Source organism: Bacillus rossius, chromosome 2, assembly GCF_032445375.1.
Source record: "Bacillus rossius redtenbacheri isolate Brsri chromosome 2, Brsri_v3, whole genome shotgun sequence".
Taxonomy (NCBI): domain Eukaryota; kingdom Metazoa; phylum Arthropoda; class Insecta; order Phasmatodea; family Bacillidae; genus Bacillus; species Bacillus rossius.
In genome coordinates, this window is record NC_086331.1 from 100,289,044 (window position 1) to 100,310,242 (window position 21,199).

A 21,199-nucleotide genomic window follows, 5' to 3' on the forward strand; every position below is an offset into this window, starting at 1 on the left:
TTATTCAACTAAGGTTTCAGGTTGAGTAGAGCTTTAACAGGCTCAACATTTTGAGATTGATCTGCTGCTAAAAATTTATGTTTTTATGTTTCCACTTGCATTTTGTAATCAGTAACGTCATGCATAAACACATTTAAGGAATAAATCCAATTTCCTAACTTCTGTACTGTTCATGGTAGTACACAAGTACCCTATCATAGCTGCAATCCGAAATTTTCAATGAAAATCATTTCAATTCCCATAGTAATCATACAAAAAATTTAACTTTAAGGAACACACAGCTATATAAAAATACACAGTTTAATTACAAGTTTGTAGCCTAATTTACACTAACCAAGGGATCACTAGAAAAAGTATGAGTTGCACATAGCTTCAGTATTTGCAACATTCATGATATAAACCTTATAATATTTTAATGTTGGTGACATTGTTTAAATAACCTAGTGTATATTTTTAAATGCCATTCAATGGATGTGTTATAAAAAGTAAATAAATTAAATAATCACTGAAATGCAAAGTACATATAAACAACCGGAACAATGTTTAACTCAGTAGTATTTTGCCCGTTTTCCACCATTTTCTTTTCACAAAATTTGGAATTTTCACATGTCAAGTCACGTATAAGTAAAAATTTTTTTAAATTAAACAAAGTGAAAAAAACAAATAGCATTGCAATAACAAAACTGTCTTGGACTTTGACTATGTAATCAAAGATGTGGAGATACAAGACGTATCATTCTTGTAACTAGGCACAGCTAAAGAGCAGTGAATGCAGTTTGTGTCAACTATTGAAGGAATCAATTGACATTGAGAAGAATATATATATATATATATATATATATATATATATATATATATATATATATATATATATCTGTGTGTGTGTGTGTGTTTATGTGTGTTTTTAAAAATATTTACTGTTTTACATGACACACCGAAAGCTTTTCATTCCAAAATGTCGTGAATTTCCAATGTTTAAAAACATTGGGGAATTAGGTTTCCAGGCAGTGTAATTTCAGGGAATGTGTAACATTTATTTAAATTCTAAATAAACTATACCTCAAGAAAAATGTGATAATTGCAGGAAAACATAAACAGCATGAACTTGAATTAAAGGTCTTTTTGTTTATGGCAAAACTTTGTGAAGCAGTTAACAGCATATTTAAGAAATTATAGTTATAATCAGATGAAAAAATTTAGCACAGGACAGGGATGAATGAAGGGTTGAACATTATCGGTCTGGTTGCCAATAACTTGAACTAAAATATATTAACTATAACAAACAAAATACCAACAACTCCATGCAAATAACAGTTAAACCTCCTTCAAACAAAACTGGTTAGTTCAAAACTTTTGTTAATACCTAAAAGTAAAGGAATTTCTCTGTTACAAAATTTGTTAAGAAATTCATAATAAAAATTTGCCTGAATTATGCGATATATTATTATGTGTATAAAATAGATTTTTAATTTTGATGAAATTCGTCACTGCTCCCTCTGGTCACACAGGTTGTTATGCTACATCTATGCCCTACTAGTGAGTGTGACGTGAACAAGTGTAGGGAAAACGTGTACAACACACCGAATGAGCACCATCACCAGCGAATCAATTGTTGCTCAGGTGACAATCGTCTAGCATTCTTTCTCGTGTAATTTAAAACTGTTTTCATATGACTATTAATATAATTTACTTTATGTAGGTAATGAATACAATCATGTGTGTCTGGTGCGATAATCTTTTCAAACTTGGCCTCAACCAGACGTTTAACTCCCAACACATTTCTGTGGAAGATGAACCACAACAATCGGCCATTAGAGTTCCTCGGCAGTTGCCTTTCAACCAACATTGAGGCTCACCGCTCTGTGCACCACGAAACCTTCAGCTATTGACTACCGCCTTCATTTATCACAAATTTAAGTCCATAAGTCATCTAACAACCGGCACCGTGGCTAGCCCTCACGACAACTTTTGCACTAGTCACCCCTTCAGTGTTTCATGTATTACGGGTTATGGACTAGTAATTCCAACAGTGAATTTGTTGTAATTTAAGGCTTCATAGCTTTTAGTGTTGACTTCACGTGTATGTGTTTTGGCAGGATGTGCCAGACATGTGTTAGGATAACTTTTGAATTCACATGGTCATATGTCTGGGTGGTGGCCATTGTGATTTAGGGTATTTGTACGTGTAGTCTGTAGTCACCTTCAGACAATGAAACCCCATGTATCTCAGTCAGTGAAATAAGCATTAACACCAACCAATTTGTCACCAGAGGGTGACCATTATTAAGTGTCACGACGAGCAATGGCTATTGAGCCACAACCAGCCAGATGATCAGTCAAGGGGCACAATAAAACCCACTCTTACCAGAATACTTGTATATCATTAGTAGAGATGGGAAAAAATGGTGTACCAATTTTTCCGTGAATTTCCGCGAAAAAAGATTTTTATAACTATAAAACGCGAAATTCTGAAAATCTCCGGAAAAAAATGTTAAAATATGAATTATTTGCGACTTTATAAAAGATTATGTGCGCAATGTCACAAAATACGATGTTCACACATTAGGTTGGAAATACCACTTATTTTAAAACACCTTAGCTGTCTTTTAGCATCTTCCATTTGCCAGAAATATTACGCCTATCAATTCAGAAAATTATCCATTGCAGTATTCAGCCGGCAGCCTCCATATTTACACACAGCAGTCCTTACTCCTTCCCCTTCGCTTCACAATAGAATACAACATAATTTTTCCGTTGATTAAAATTTTCATCGCTTTACTCCGCTGCTTAATTAGTTCTTTTCGAATACCTGGTACCAAAAAAATGTTATATAATGTTTTTGTAAACATTTATTACGCCATCCCGAATTCTGAACTCGATATTCTTTTGTTTTCGTTGACGCCAGATTGCAACGGAAGACAATTGAATGCGCTAGCAGCGAGCACAGCAATAGTATACGTACCAACGTACCAATTTTTCGTTAGCAAAACAACGCGTGACGTGTGTTATCTTTCAGGATACCTAGTTAATTTGCCGTGTTCATTAATATTCTATACTTTTGCAAAAGTTTACACGGGCAGGCAGTTTTTAAGTAAAACAAGAATCCTTGTAGGTTTCGACTTATTTACTGCTAGGCCCAATATAGCGATGCCAAAATTTAAAACATCTTGCTTATCGCGGGCAACGGAATTTAAATTGGAAGGGCTGTACGTTTCCAACAACATTTTGTTCTGCAAATGGTGCAATTGCCGAGTTGATTACGAGAGAAGAGACACTGTTGTCAAACATGTTGCTAGTAAGCATCATATGAAAGTGAGGTTAGGTGCCGAGGGCACAAGACAACAAGACCTGAAGTGTGTAGCGTTAACATGACTAAAGTTTAACCACTTTTATTGAAAAAAAACTTTTGTACATACAGCATTCATTTCTTAATTTTTAATTGTTCGTAATCAGAATAATAGAAACGTAAGAGTGCACAAATAAATTTTGTTCTAAATTTGTGATCATCAGTACGGTGCTTTAAACTTTTCAAGAAAATGTTGTAATTACCGGTAGTAAAAAATTTTCTTTTTTTTAAAATATCATTTTAAAATATGTTTTCCTATAAAAACACAAAACACAGCAATTGTTGATTATTGAAACCAAATTGGCATAAAAATAACACCGCTTTTTCCCATCACTAATCATTAGCATAGTATCCTGGGGGGCATGAACACCCTGGGTTACCTCTGTCTGTCCACAAACCTGCCACTAAAGTGACGTCACACCATGAAACCACTTGTGCTCTAACAATGGATTAGCGCCTAGGCATTCCGCATTACAATAGTTGGCACCCCATCATACCATCCAGACCATCAACACCCACATGTGGTATGCAGTAGGATGACAATGAAAATAAAACCAACCTTAAAATGTAAAGAATGTTTGATTAAAGGCATATATATTTCAAAGAGAAAATAAGAGTTTTAAGTAGTACCACAGCAGTGGAGTTGTAAATAAAGTTGTCTGGATAGCATCTTGTTAACTATGAAGAATGAAATTAAAATTTTCATGTGATAAAATTGCATGAAAGTTTTGGACACTTAAGCATGTACTGATGTAGGTAATTTCAGGAAGTAAAGTATAAAACAAAGTAGTGATGGCCCGATATCCAAAAACCCGATACTGATTCCAATATTTCCACATTTACCAATCCGATACCCGATATTCCGATAATAGGCCTATCTCATTTCTAATACTGATTCTATAAAATTGTGGTTCTGGAGTATTGTTAGAGACAATAATGAAAAATGTTAAATATTAATAAAACATACTTATGTGAATGTATATTATTTTTATTAATTGTAAAATATTGTAAATTCACATTAAATGAAAGATAATACAGTAGAACCCTGTTATAATGTTCCTGCTTATAATGTCATATTTTTAAAGTCCCAATATTTCCCCCATAAGGACAATGTATTTATTTCCTGCATATAACGTTCATAAATAGTGTAATTTCCTGCTTATATTTGTTTGCTTTCTAACATTCAATAAATGGGGAAAAAATGTTTTAAAACCAAATAATTCCAACACTTACGATAAAAAGTTTCCTTTATGTATGTTTATGTTTACAATCACTGCCATACAATACATGAAGTTTGTTAAAATACAATTTTATGAAATATACTGAAGGTACACAATGTTCATAGTTACTTGTCAGTTGGCACCCTTAGTCAACTCTTCTCTTCCTTGCCATTCCAGTGGGTATTCAGATGCACGTACATAGTCCTACGATATTTAAGTTGCCAACCATTGAGCGAGGGCATAACTGAAAGTGTTTTCTATTGCTTACAAATAATTTTTTTTTCCATTCATATGTAGGAATCAAAATTAAACATTTTCAGGTGGCGAAGGAGTAGACATTCTCACTCTAAATGTTGTCATCATGAATCGTTAGACAATTTTACAAAAAATGTGGCAGTGTATCTTTAAAGACAAACAAAATTTAACCAGGGAACAAGACAAAGTTGAAAAATTGTTAGCTTTTTTCAGAAAATTCATGTACAGTATCAAGTATACTATCTTTGGTTTTAACATTGTTTACATAGCTTGGTGAGTCCATTGGTACAAGGCTTGAACATTGTTAAGTGCTAAATTGAGATTTCCTGCTTATAATGTTTTTTTCTTATGCTCCCTTGAAAAACATTATAACAGGGTTCTACTGTAATTAAATTATCATAATGGCCTACAAATAAGCACTCTAAATTCAAATTCACGAGTCACTCCATGTACTTATTCCCGTGTCTCAGCTGTAATCTACGATAAATACAGTCCGAAAAACATCAAACTTTTGTACCCTTTTTAAAATTTCATCACGGTAAACGACACGCTAGAAAGGAAGGTCTTCAATTAGCAAATTTTGTGACCATTGTTCAAGTGTAACACTCCATTTATTGGTGCAAAAACACGTTAAAAATACATGAACAGTAATTTCAATACAAATTTGAAACGTACTGCAGAGTTTATAAAACCACACATCTTTATTTATGTTATTGGCAATGCACTCAATATAGCCAACATAATACCTTTGCTGCAACTTGCCCTACTTAAACACGTTTCATATTTTAGCTTTTGTAAAACTTACGTAACGTCTTTGTATAGAACAGCAGTTAGCGACCATTAAATGACACGGAAAGAAAATGCCTGTTATATCAAGCAGCAACTTTATTCTTGTTCATGTTTACTTACGGCTACACCACTTATTAAATTAAATATCGTAATTATTTTCGTTTATGTTTTCAATTTATGTACACTTAGTGAACTTCGAAAATTCATCAAGCAAAAACATTTTGCAAATATCTGAAACAAATAAATATGCACTAATGACTGGGATTTGTGTACACATGGAAGAATTGTACCGTCGGGATACATTGCAGTATCAAAAAGAAGAAATAGGCTTGAAATTGTTTCAGTGGAAAATATGCTTGGAATTACTAGGTAATATGGTGACGTTAAGAAAGATAAATTACGCCCGCGGAAAATAAGCTTGGAATTACAGTTAAGGTTATGTGAGAAGTATTATTGGCGAGAGCAAACATTGGTTATCAAAATATCGCAAGTATTTACCGATGTCCGATATTGAAAAATGTGCCGATATTACCGATCTCCGATATCGAATATCGAATATCGAATATCGGGCCATCACTAAAACAAAGTGTCATTTAAGTGAGTTTACTTCAAAACAAACACATATAAGCACACACACACTATATGTTTTTTGTGTGCATGCATGTGTGTGTTTTTTCTATGGGTAATTATTTTCATTATTTTTATCAGCAAGTTATTTATAAAAACTTAAATTTTTGTTTGCTAAAAATCCACCCTTCTATAATCTAGTTAATAAAAAATAAATTAGTAACATACTGTATTTGTTCCATCAACAAATTCTGGTTGTCTTCCAAAGCTGAAATCTTTTTTCCCTGAAAATACTTCAAATATCAGCTTCCCATTGAAGACTGCAATCTTCGGCTTGAATTTTTGCAGCTTCTCCAATAATATCTGACTTCCTGAAAGCAAATACAATGGTAAATAAAAGATAAAACCATAATTTCAAATACAACTACTGTTCAAGGAAAAAAAAACATGAAACTATATGAACAAAGCAAATTTAATTTATACATTAAAAGTAAATGATAAATGATTCAGTTTTTAACAGCATAGTAGTACAGGGTTCCCACAAATTTACTCTAGAACATTTCCCCAAGTTTTCGCAGTCCAAACAAATATTTTTTCCCCTCCTAACTCATCAATCAATCTTGCAAGATAACATACATGTTGTAAACTACAAACACTAATTGAAAAACATTTCAACCACACTTAATATGTCAAACTGGCCATAAAATATTTTCCCGCCCAATACACAGTTTGCACTGTTTATCATTTCCATTAATGCTATGAAACCAATGCTGCCAGTCTGTAACATAAAACCACAATATCTGATCAAACTTTGAAACAATACATTACTGACTGTGATCAGGTGAATAAAAATTGACATCTGATCTTGCTTCAAATCATTAAATTAATACACAGTTGATTCATTAATTGTTAGCTTACATAACCAATGGGTTTTTTAATACGTATGAATTTGCGACCAGTTTCAAGACATTAAAGGATCACCTTAGAATTCGAAATTAATACTCCAGTTTAGCAACTAATATTTGGTCAATTTCCCTGTGTTCAAGTTTTGAAGACATCTTTCAAATTCCCTCAGTTTTCCCAGTTTTCCAGATTTTCTCTGTCTACAGGAACCCTGTAGCAGTTATAGGTAAACAATAGCTGCAGCAATAGAGATGAAATAATAAATAACTTAAGGTTCATCGCTCATCGACATCGGGTTATTAGAGATGATAAAAGATGACGAAATGATAATAAAGAATTGACGGAATGAGTGGCTAGGGAAACAGGAGTATCACAAGAAAACCCACCAAAAACCCACCATAGCAATGTTTGCTACATTTTCCACTTGCAAGAAATCTGGGTTCTACCCCACATCGCTTTGGTGGAATGCAAGCGACCGGACTACTCAACCACCGTGGCCCTAATAGTGATGTAACAGGAACACTTCTTACCACACACTCAATAATCGTTTTCTGCTTATCCTTGCTGCGTTTCAAAACTATTTTAACCGTTTACATTTTTCATACTTTATAAAACTTACTAAAAACATGAGCTGCTGACACTGGACTTGCTTTCCAGAGGATGCGGATTCCAATCCAGAAGTCCGGCCATCCTGGTTTCTATTTTTCATGGCTTCCAGAAATCACTCCCTAGGAAAATGCTGAATTGGTTCCTTACTATAAGCCACGGCCAGTTTAGAACCCTATTTCCTTACTTGTATAGTTTTTGTCTGTCTCTAATGACCTCATTTACCAGACATCAAATACATATTTTTTTTAAAAATTACATAAACCACTCACTACTGTGATGATTGTCAGATTTTGGTTGCATAATAGGTATTCAGTCATAATAATCTACAAATATTTTAGAAAAAAAGATTACTATTGCACAACTACACAGTTAGCAAAGAACATTAATAGGTTTGTTAAACTCCACTTCAAAACTTTTATTTTCTAATCCAACTTTTTCCTAGGCTCAACTAACATGATTAATATGAAGTATACTTTACAAGAATTTTAGCACTATACATTAAAATAAATATGAACCTTTACTTGTCAAGAAATAAATTACTTTAATAAAAACCCGTGACAAGTAACCTGTCTAACTAGCAAAGAAGGAAATATGTTTTCCCAGAAATTTAAAACAACATTCATACATTTTTAGTAATAAAATCATCACAGTTTGAGAAGCTAGGTTTCTCTGGCATTTATAATTCAGAATGTACTCAGTGAACAAACACGTCACGCTCATATGTTTAAGATTATGTCAATTATTTAATATAATTTTGATGAATATATTTTAAGAGTTGTGTGCAAATATAAACATGGGATGGTACTGAAATATTACCTACATGTACATCATGACTTTAATTGAATGGTACTAGAGAAAAAAAGTAATATATTCACGTGTATGAGTGTTCGCTTCCCCCCAACGGCAGCACCTAACTACTCTAGTTATATATTCATTTGGTTTTACATCTCACTGACAGCAAGTTTTTTTAGAGATAGAAACTACCAACAACAAAAATCAGAGAACTAGGAAGATAATCAGCAATGGTCAATAAAGGACCATCCAATATTTGCATGAAGCGATTATCTATGAAAAATCGAAACCAGGATGGACAGACTGGAATCAAAACTAGGGTCCTTGAGGAAGTGAATCCAGTGTCTAAACACTGTGCCACCTCTCTCAATCTCTGGCTAAGTATAGCAGTTAAGAGATTGAGAAATATAAGTTATATCCACTACAGTTCAAAATAGTAGTATGCACAACCTTCAAAAAAAATCACAAAAATCACAAAAATTACAAAAAAAAAAAAAAAAACTTACCAAATTCAATTCCTGCTTTATTTAAAATGCATCCTCAATCTGCACACACTAAAACACAATTTGATTTTAAAACAGTTTCAAAAGGAACAATCAAAGTGGAATGGCATCCATCATACTGACACACTTGGATTTTATTTTAGTATTTCCTTTTTTAAAATTTAATGATTTTTCAATAAGGTAGCTTTATTTTTGATGACCTGAGCACTGATTGCAATCTAAGTAGGGGTGAGTGAGAGTCAAATAAAAAGATTGGTTTGGAAAACTACATCCAATAAATTCAAGCCCAATGATTATTTTGTGTTTGACACTTGCCTGACGTTTGGGAAGTTGAAGGGTGGTTGTTGGTGGTATATAGATGCCAACACAAAGGCAACGTCACAAAACGTTTTTATTCTGCAAATACATGTTAACCTACCTAAAGCTGGTTTAAAAACTCAATAACAAAAATATATAAGAATAATTTAAACAGATATATATAAAAGAATAATTAATATAAATTAAAGTAAAAGTCAACAATTTTTTAATTTGGGTTAAAGAAATTAGCCCGAAGTTGATAAAAAAAATTAAAATAAAATGGGTTTGATAATATTATTATGCAACTACTATAGTAAATGATAACTATAAAACCACAAGACTCTAAAAGTAACATTCTATGAAGTTGCTTGGCTTCTGGGTTCTAGCCGCGTCGAAGGCGAAGATTTTACAGACATACCTACTACAGCAAGTAACTGCTACCCTGAAGATGGAGACTGCAAGGTTGACTGAAACATCGGTGAAATCTCCGCCTTCGATACGGTTAGAACCCAAAAGGCAAAGCAACTTCAGACAATGGCCAAGAAAGCATAAAATTCTTATTAAGTAACTTTATAAGCTGTATATACTATGCCATTTTAATGATACGAGACCAGTATTAATTAGAAATGATGTTAACAGATACCCAGCCTTTGTTCACACACAGACTGTTTATTTTCAAAAACAAAGAGGTCAAGGCTGTACCAATTCTAGAAGGTGCTCACTCATACTTTGCTCTCTTCTCCTAGCACGCACTGGCTCACTCTTAAACAAACTGAGATGCTCACCCTTTTCTGTGCTAGCGACTAACAACTTGTGTAAACACAGTTTGTTCACTGTAATTCAATCCTATTTGACTAGGGTTAAAACGTGGTTTAGACTGAACTATATTTGTAATATTTTTTTAGTCCAAAAGTGCTTAAAAATATTTTATTGCAAAAGACTAGAATTTTGAATTTTATAACCAAAAGCTTGGTGGCTTGCTCTGGTTTGATAATGATGGCAATTGGAATTTATAGTAAATTTATGTATTGTATTATAATGTATTTTATTGTATTGTAAAAATAACCTAGATCATGTTATAACAAATGCTTATTTGTACTTCAAAAGCCTAAATGACTGCTAAAAAATGGCTAAATGCGTGCAGCGGCTGTAAATTATTGCTCTCTCTCCCTTTAGACTTTTCTGCTTCGAGTTGGGACAGCAAAAGAGCTCACTCTGATATAAAGTGTGGGAGTGTGCTCTTTGTGAATTGAGACACTGCTGCCTTGCATCCTTTCACAATCTAAAATTATTTCTTTTACAGAAAAAATATTTAGATGCACATAATAATAATAATAATAATAATAATATAAATTACACAAACTAAAAAAATTAAAGTGTAAAAACATTCAAAACCAATTAATAAATTAAATGCATAAATTTGTTTAAATATTATAAATTATAAGGATCAATGATGGAAATGACAGCTATAGTAAATTAAAAATGGAACTTGATTATGTATTTTACCATGCAAAAATTGATTACAAAAAATGTCTTATCTAGCCACCTCATACCAGTAAGCATGTTTGAATAACATACTGCAGTTAAGAGTTTTAAATATGCTTGTGCTTACAAAACACACCTTTCATAACGAACCACAGAATATTTCTAGCACAAAATACACCTTCCCCTTCAGAGATGACAAGTGAAACAAAGGAATATATGCTCAAGAATTAACTACCAACGAGTGCAATTAAAATGAATACAAAAGCAGTCTTCGCATATCACTATGCAAAATACACAAAAAAGTTCATACTAAAGTGTTCTGGCTATGGCAAAGTTTATTATTATCATCACTGTGGTTTTCTAAGAGGTTGTATGTAATAAGGGAAGAATTACAAGGTGAATTTTGACATTACAGGAGTACACTTTGGACATACAACATTTTCCGGGGAAAACACAAGTAGTTGCTGATGCTTCATCTAGAGGGGTTGCAGATGTAGAGGCCACCCAGGCAAAGGAATTTCAGATAAGGAGTCTTTGTTTATACAGATGAAAGAGTGGAAAATGGGTTAAAGGAATTTTCTAAGAAATTAAAGGATGAGATTGCTGAGGACCCTAAGTTACAGATTATTGTGAAAGAATTGGAGTCAGCTAATTGCAGATATTAGTAAGGAAAAATTTGTAAATAGTATTGTGTCAAAATGGATGTTGTGTGTGCCTAACGATTCAAGAACTGAAATTTGCACACTAATGCATATAGAGTTGGACATTTCGGTGTGAAAAAAAAACTATGTAAATATTCAAGTATTTTTTTGTATATTGTCACGTTTTGAAAATTCCGTTAATTTATTTTTTTTACAAATTCTTTTTGTTTTGTATCCCGTCTGGATAAAGTTCTCCAGTTTGGTTCTCGCTTACGTGCCGGGCGGTGTGTTTGCGACACTCGGGTGATAAAATATAGGTTGCTACGTCCGTAGTTTGCGAGCTTGGCGGGTATTACAGGACTGCGAGGTTGGTGAATCCTACGGGTTACTGGCCAGGGCTCGACGGGTTGTTGCCACACGTCGTCCTGAATTTCGCGCTAAGCTACGCCAGTGTTTCGTTCTGTTTCTTTTTGCCGTTTGCCGTTTTTGCTTCGTTGCCCTTTTGTGAACGCGCCCCGGAGACTCTGCACCGGGCAAGTGTCGCCATCCATCGGCCGGTTCTAGAGACTCAGCTCGAACAAAAGAGGAGAGGGGAAGTGGGGAGGTACGCTCGCACAGCTAGGGACTGTGAACGTGGCACTTTTGTTTTTCCTTGTGGAGGGGGTCGGGCACCTCTCCCGGCTTTTTGTTTGCGCTGCTGCTGTTTTTCGGAGTGGCCTAGTTTTGTAGTTAAAACCTCCTTCCAGGGAGGGACCTAGGCTTTTTGCCTGGGGACCTCTCTGGAAGCTGGGTCCACGTCGGTTTGAAACAACTTTTCTCCGTCTCAAGTCAGAGGGTAAGTGGTTAGCCATGGCTCGTCCGCCACAATCTTTTCCCGGGCGGTCTCCGTCCCGATTCTAAATTCAATGTTGTAGTTTAAAGTAACTTAGCTTTTAGTCTTATCTTTTATTTTTTGTTTTTGGTAATGTAGTTAAAGGTAAACAGACGCGGTACCTGGTTGCTGCGAGTAGTTATGTGCCGGGTTGTAGCACAATTAATCTGAGTGGGTGCTAATGGCTAGCGGGCAGCCATGTTACGCAGTAAAGCGTGCTTAGTGAGTACACTAGAGTAATTTAACGTATTGTTATTTATTCATGAATCTATTTGTTAACTTATTTGTTATTAATTTATTTGTTAAACATTTTCCAGAGTTTAATTATTGCTATCCTAGTATGTGGCCTAGTAAATAAAATCTGTGCTTGAATGAATTAATAATGTTTCTTTTCAGTGCATAAATCTTACCCTACACTCCCTGTATGGGGAGAAGACTTGGTCTCGGGTACAGGAGCTCTACCATATTAATGAACCCCCAATGTTATAGCTTATTTATTGTTTTATGTATAGGAGTACGTGGGATGTCTGGCGGAGTCCCGTCACAATATATTCAGACACATGTACCGATCTGTTGCAAAAGTTGTTTGTTATGTTTTCAAACCAAAGTGATAAACAGTAAATGTAAGGGACCAATGCAACATATATTGGAAACAGGACCTTGTTGTGTGTGTGTGTGTGTGTGTGTGGACTTAGGGTATCATCCGAGGACTTGCGCATGATATTTCAGCGTGGATCCGAGGACCTTTGGCAATCCGAGGACCTCCCCCAGGTCCTCGGATTAAAAGACCTCGGATTCACGCTGTTCTGTCAACCTAGTGTGTGAAAACATGATTTTTAAATTTTTTTTTGAGGTCCTCGGATAGACCGTAGAGAATCAAGTATGTAGTGCGTGTGTGTTACCACCACGTCGCGCTAGTATCGTTGTCACTTACACTCCTTTACATACTGTGTGTATCCCATGTTTCTCAACGCTCCAAACGAGGACATTTCGCTCGAGTTTACACACATCTAATACACATCTCCGTAGTGTCTAACGCTGGTTGCGAGGACGTGGTGGACGTCTCTCATTTCACACATTACGAAGCCACAGACGCATGATCCGAGGACCTTAACTGGGTGCCATTTCAGGCGTATACATGTAAGCTGTGCTACATGAACATTTAATTCTTTATTACGCGTTACTTTACAGCCTTTATCTTACATTCAATTCATAAACTTCTTAGTAGGAATATGTATTATTAGAAATATGTATTTTTAATTTTATTTGGAAGTCATAATTACCCTAAGCCTTCGAACATGAAGATTAAAACATAAAAATAATATTTTTAAAAAACCAAACGGACCTAAAAAAACACAACAAAATACTATAGGTACTAGAAATCGAAAAATAAATAATTACAATTATAATATTTTATTAAAATTATAGGTAATATGTTTGGATACGAATTTTTACATTGTAATTGTATAAACAATAAAATTGTATAAACAATAAAATTGTATAAACAATACAATAAATTTCGATGTGACAGTTCTTGTCCAAACATAATTATTACCTATAATTTTAATAAAATATTATAATTGGTAGGTGCTACCTACTAATCGGTTTAAAGTCGGTGCCAAACCATATATATATATATATATATATATATATATATATATATATATATATATATATATATATATATATATATATATATATATATATATATATATATATATATATATATATATATATATATATATATATATATATATATATATATATATATATATATATATATATATATATATATATATATATATATATATATATATATACACCCATGTGAAATGCGGACCTATAACTTCAAACACACAAAGGCATTTACACCGTAATCAGAAGACCTTGCATTTTCTGGTGTTAAACGAAGGACTTGTAAGTATAGTGTGTTAGATGATATAAACGTACCCATATGAAAAGAGGACCTATGGCTTCAAACACACGTTGGTATTTAAACTGCAATCAGAAGACCTTGCATATTCTGGTGTTAAACGAGGACTTGTAGGCACAGTGTGTTAATGTGATATAAATATACCCATATGAAGTGCGGACCTATGGCTTCAAACACACGTTGGCATTTACACTGCAATCGGAGGACCTTGCATATTCTAGTGTTAAACGAGGACTTGGAGGCACAGTGTGTTAATATTATATAAATATACCCATATGAAGTGCGGACCTATAGCTTCACACACACGTTGGTATTTACACTGCTATCAGAGGGCCTTGCATTTTCTGGTGGTAAACGAGGACTTGTATGTTGTACGAACAGTGATTTTATATGTTATACATATGTATATATATATGTACCTATATATACACCCAAATGGTGTGTGGACATTTTAAGCTTGTTCAATTTTGCCTACTGGATGCGGTTAAACATAAAAGTTGCAACCATTTGAATACAAGAGCTGAAATTTGCGTTTTCCTGGAATGTATAAAACGCTGTTTTACAAACTAATTTTGCCTTCTTAGTTGTTATTTCAGATTCGTGTAGTGCAGTCCATACACGAATATTTTCGGACATTCACTGCAACCGTCTATACACGTTTACTTTATCGGCGATGTCAGTAAGTAAAAAGTCAGGGGCATCAAATAAAGTCTTTTTTTATGCTTCTGAACGCTTTGACTTAACCAATGTTTTTTAATACTTCTGGCAATTTGCTTCCTCCCCCCCCTCCTCCATCATACTGCTCATCCCTAGATAATAAATAAAAATAATTTACGTAACCTACGTTGTTTCATTAAACAAATATATTTTTTGGGAAAAAATTTATTATTGAACAACATATTTCTTAAGATTAATTTACCGCCCCGAAAATATTTTACTGCGTGTTTCATTGCGTTCATGGGAATTTGATTATAAATATGTATTTTTACGAGAAAACGTACAACACTACTTGCAATAGTTTTATAATGATGACAAATTATAATTTTTATGAAACTTGCAAATGATATTTCAGTGAATATTGTTGCTATCGTTTCTCACAGTGAAGTTCAAACGCAGACTGTTTTATCACGGCTCGGGAACACCGTAAGGATCACAAAGTATTCTTCCGCCTTAGCGTTGTGTCACATGTGGCCATACGTAGCGAAAACACAATATGGCCGCCTTTGAGATAATAAATGTATATGTAAGGATAAATAAACAGTTATTCAGATATTCTTGAGAAATTCTCACTTTCACGCCTTGGTAAAATAAACAGAATAACTTTGACCTAGTTTAATGTTAATGACATAGACAACGCTGTGTAGTTCTGCAAAATTACACCTATAGATACTTGTGTTTGCGTATCATAATATGAACTCAAATATATAACTAAGTAACTTCCATGAACGTTTGTACGACTTGAACTAAACACATTTTTGCCGGCCTCTTTACGTATTTTATAGCAAAAGACCATTCGGGAGATGGTTTGTGACGTACTTGACGTAAGTTAGATGAGATCAGTTTTTAAAACGTTCCTATTTTATGTTCCCGGCATCAAGTGGTGAAGTGATTGATATCAACAATTGTATTAACTTTGGTTTTAACAGAACAGCACGTGTATTAAAGTAGCTTATTTATTTTGAGATATGTAGTATTTAATCACATAAAGTAACTCTTTAAAGGAGATAATAATTAATGGCTTTATGGTTATTTCAACTGTCAATAATGACACCGCATGGATAACAACATCACTGCTTTCAGCCTGTGGCCGGGTCCAGAAAACATGGATGCCAATCCTAAAATATAATGTTTAACAGCTCCCGCACTAGACGGCCAAGTTGCCGTGGCCAGTTCGCCGTGACCTGAGAGTGCGTGGCAACTACTGAGAGAGCACACACTTGTCCGCGGCGGCCAGGCTCAGGCGTGTCGCTACGACTTGAAGGTGGATGCAGACCATGTCATTTGTGTGGTTAGTCGCCTAGTGTGCGGGAGCTGTAAGGATGAATGACGAGAATATAAAAACAAATAACTTACCCGTGCGAATATAACATTTTATCTTGATCAGACATCGAATGGTAATATAATAATGGGGTAGTATGTAAATGCAAGTATTTATTAATGCAAAGTATTGAAAATATAGTACCAACAGATTTTGGCCGTATCGAATATTTATTTTTACACTTCTTACAGTTAAAATCTTCTTCAATAACAATGTTAGAAGTTATAATGTGATAATCGTTTACTTTTTGGCTGTATGTGCCTGATACAAACATAAATAGGCCTACCTTTGAATATACGAACTCGTGAAAAAACCATGTGGTAAAGAGGTTCTGGGAAATATAAACCTGCCCTTTAAAGCGTCTGACCTTGTGTTTTATTAATGGTCATTGTTATGCCTACTTTTCTTGGAAATTATTTCCTCATCATTTGGAAATACATTCCTCATCATTTGGAAATACAAAGTTGTATAATAAATTGTGAGTATAATGCGGAATCTATGAGCAAAGTTGCTGTGTAAATGCAAATCATACATTTTGATGAAGTACAATGGGAGATTTAGCGTAACGGCAAAGAAACACCTATGAGAAATAATATATAGCCTAACAGCAGACAGAATATCAGTGTTATTGGGGTTTAGATAAATATAAAGTAACATTGCAAACTCTATATAAATAAGTAATGAAAAAATTAAATAAGTTATGTTACAAATTAAGTTATAAAAGTATGTGGAACTTACTTCGGTTAATTTGCTTCAACAGCTGTCATGCATGTAAGATTATTTATATAGCTACGGCAATCTCAAAAATGGCGTAGACTTGTGACCAAAATAAGGCTTTTATAAACATGTTTTTATAATAATTTAATTCAAAACATTAATTTTTGTAAATTGTCTATTTACATTATTAAATCATTAATTTTGAAGTTGTAAGGAAGATATGGCGAACTGAACAAAAACATCTTTGAGAAACTATCTATATATCTATCTATCTATCTATCTATCTATCTATCTATCGTATCTATCTACCTATCTATCTATATATATAATCTGGCCTACTAGATCTTTTCATTATGGAGACCTGGATTTCCTGAAATAATGGAGTGTATTGTTATTTTTAGTCGATTTTTTTTAAAATAAAATAATGGCTTGTGAAACCCTAGAAAAAAATACAATCTATGAAATAAACATAACTGTAAAATTATTGGAATCATAAAAGAAAAAGCAATATAATTACTAAACATTTTAACAAAATAATAATTTTAAATTATTTTCACATTAATTTAAAAATTGAAAACGAAAATAGTTATGAATTTCTTTCTTTTATTTGGTTATTGTAGAGGTTTAACTTAACTGATTTTTATAACTTTACAATCAATTTTTTCTTTCCATGTAATTTTATTTTAAAGCCCATTTTTTATGAAGAAAGTTAAAAATTTTAAAACTAAATATTGTCTTTTTTTACATTCTCTGTACTTCAGGTCACCATAATGAAAATCTTTAGACGACATAACAAACCCCGTTGTATTCTTTGAGGTCGCTCAAATTCTATTTTTGTATTTATATTTTCGTCAGTAATGCACGTTGCTACTTTTCCTATCCTCTTAAGAAGATTTCGAAGTCGCATGGTTGAATCATTCGAATCCAGACCGGCTGCCGGACAGGTATCCATATGCAAAATAAATCTTCGCACCGTTATCACCATTGTGATTAAAAAAACTGAGAGTTTCAAGAGCTTTGTAGAGGAATGGCGTAAATATTTATTTTATATTTAAAAATGAAGAATTTTAAAATAGTATAGGTTCCAGACTAGTAATTTAATCAACTTAACAGTCAAAACACAGAATAAACACAGCAAGCACATTTCTAATGGAGACATAGAGGGCCCGAGGCTCCAGCACGCGTCTGGGCGCAGTCTCAGCAGGAGAGGAGGCGTAGGCCGGCTGCGTTGCTAATTCCTTCCTGGAAGGTTACCAACCCTTTCGCAAGGTCATCCTCTCACGTCTTCTTCTAACGCGTTGCGCGCTTGGTGCATAACTAAGACTTTCCGAATAACATGCATGTTTGAGAAATGTGTTTCACTTACACATTTAAATTTTCTGCTGTAGTTCTTAGGAATGTATTTAAAATTATTATTTACCTCTCTTTAAATTAATTTATAAATAATAGTTGTTTAGAAAAAAATTATAATTTATAAAATCATAATGGAATATTGTCTATAAATTACTTATTTGTTATTATAATCGCTCTTGTTTATAGCCTGCAAATGGACACGAAATATACCAATCGTAAAGAATGTAATAAACTTATCTACTTAAAAGCCATTAAAAAATTTAAACCAATAAACATATTTGTTGTTGAAATTTATGTTTTTAACTTCTCACTAGAGAATGTTGTGGTATACGGACGTGTTAATACGGTTAACTGTTGGAAACAAAACTTGCATAACCTTTTGGTTTCTAACACTAGCCCCTAAAAAATGATGTAATAATGAATAGTATTTATTACACTCACGCTATAAGTAATTGGACTAAAACATGTACTAAAAATAAGTATGTTACTGAAATAAATACAGTGCATTTAAATAACTTAGCAACTATATTGATCTGTTAAGTGCTGTTGACATATTCACCCCCGCTTATCATAAAATTATTTACTTTAAGAGTAATATTTAAAAACGTGCTTTTAATTACTCGCATTTTTATAGTTAAACTGTTAAAAAAGCAGATTCTAACTAAAATAGGTACACACAATGTACATTTTGTTACTTAACCACAGTGATTTTAATTAGGAAGGCCGGTATTTCTGCTCATTTCCACTTCGCATAAACGAAGGAAACGAGTAATTTAACCGACTGTTCCCTATAGATTTGATCATTTACAAAGATAAGTAAAATCATATACAGGGCCAAGGAAAATTTTGGAAGTAAAAAATAAAATTTTCAAAGAGAAGATAAATCAAGGATTATGATTGTGAAACGAAAGAAAATATTTATTACATGTGTTGATATTATCTATAATAGGTAATATTTTCCTAAGCCATATTAATTATTTTTATTATTTATTTGTAATTTATGACTTTGTTATAATATTCTTCTTTATCTGTAGGAAGCCGAGATACCATGGAGAAAATCTCATTTAGTAACCAACCTATGTAAGTGTTTTATTTTTAGAGACTATTGCTGGTGTATTCAAGGAAATTTTGCTTCATTGACAAAATTACGTCTATTAATAGAGAGAGGATTTAAGTTCATGGATATCTGTGCCGTTAGTGCAATGAAGAAGAACTGATGCTATCCAGTATGAGTAAGAATTCAAACAACAAACTTCGGCTGAAGGTTTATCACGAAAATATAACCCAAAAATATACAACTGATGGTTATTAGTGCTTTCCAAGTATTATATACGCCTTTAAGTTGGAGATGAACAAATCGTTTATTGCAAATTATTGGACAAGTATTAAGGATAAATGCGTTTATTGTCTGCATAAAGTTTAATTTCAAAAATTCTGCAGTCATAACAAAACTCGTCGCTGTCAACAGGACGTATTCATAAAGGTATCTTCATAACTAAATGCTGGTCTCTTATTACAGATGGCAGGTTAATTTATGTTACAAATTTCTGTAGAGATTTTTGTCATTTTTAATTTAGAGTAGAATCCCGGCGGACTCTCAGAAAAACTAATCTAATTCCTCCGACTAAGCACCTGGGGATTGGTTATTAAATGTAAAGATCAAGGCTTGCTGCGTCCTACAGCGCAAATCAAGTGCACAGCCGAAGAGTTCGTGGTGCTTCTGCCGCGTGCCGTATCTAATTGCTGTTGGTTCGGCCGGTCGCACAGTCAGGAGCGTTATAAAACCACGGCTAGACTATGTGTGCCTATCTTGCTACTGGGTAGGAAGCTGGTGACAGCTTACAAACCTCTCCACTCCCCTCCCCCAACCAACACAATAAACTTATATTTCATAAAAAAAACAGGACCCGTCTTAAATCCACAACCTGTGACCTTGAAGCCAAGCCGAGCACGGCCTGCATATGTTGATGACTTCATTTTTACGACATTTCTCTACTATAAGGGCTATTTCTGTAGATTTTATCTTTAGAACTCTTTTGCATTTGTAGTTCTGCTACAACAAAATGAGCGTAGACAGTTGCGAAACTGCTAATAATTAACATTTACGCAACATTTTACGCCCATTATATTACACTTTATAAATATCAGTTGGACATATCTGTGACAGAACAACACACGCAAAAGAAATATAATATTCAATTAGCAGTACTACCTATTGACCAATACTTATTGAGAGAAAATGAAAAATGTTACGGGGGGGGGGGGGGGGGGGGGGGGTAAAGAATTAATATAGCATGTAAGCCTGAGCCTGGCGATAGTGGGCTTTGAATCACTTGTGTGACTTGTGTGCCGACTCGGTGCTGTGAGGAGTGAAGTCTCTCTTGGGGGATCGGCTCGAGCATCGCAAGCCAGAACATCACCAGTGACTTGTGCAATCTGTGGTGTGTTCACCATGGAATGCAGTTGTTTTGATCCGCGGGAGGAAAAGCAGGGTGGGGATGAGAGCGACAGATTTTTTTTTTTTCTGGAAGTCCCTTGTGAAAGCCGCGTAGTGCTTGCTGTATGTAATAAATAGTGACAAAATTGTTATTATTTGTTTAAAATATATTTTCCTCAAGGGGTGATAAAACACGAGAGAGCCCCAAGTAAACCCACCGAGCGTCGGCTACATTCACCACATTTGTTAGTTAGGAAAATTACTAATTTTTATCCAGTCCGTGCTTCATCAAACCAAATTTTTTTATACTTAAACCTGTGAAATGAAATTCAAGTACACGGGTTAGACGAATGTTAACTTTAATTTTATACTAGGACTATAATGTACACGGACGCAAATTAATAATTTTGCTGTTGGTCTGTAATACATTGTGAGTGGGAAGC

The 21,199-nt window shown here is 33.9% G+C and overlaps 1 protein-coding gene across 1 annotated transcript in view; it reads right to left on the reverse strand.

The window, feature by feature from the left end:
• LOC134529515 (uncharacterized) overlaps nucleotides 1–21,199 on the reverse strand; it is a 120,640-nt gene that overhangs the window by 9,865 nt on the left and 89,576 nt on the right. The window contains exon 6 of the mRNA XM_063363680.1: nucleotides 6,406–6,548. Within this exon, the coding sequence (XP_063219750.1) occupies nucleotides 6,406–6,548 (143 nt within the window). The remainder of the gene's footprint in view (nucleotides 1–6,405; nucleotides 6,549–21,199) is intronic.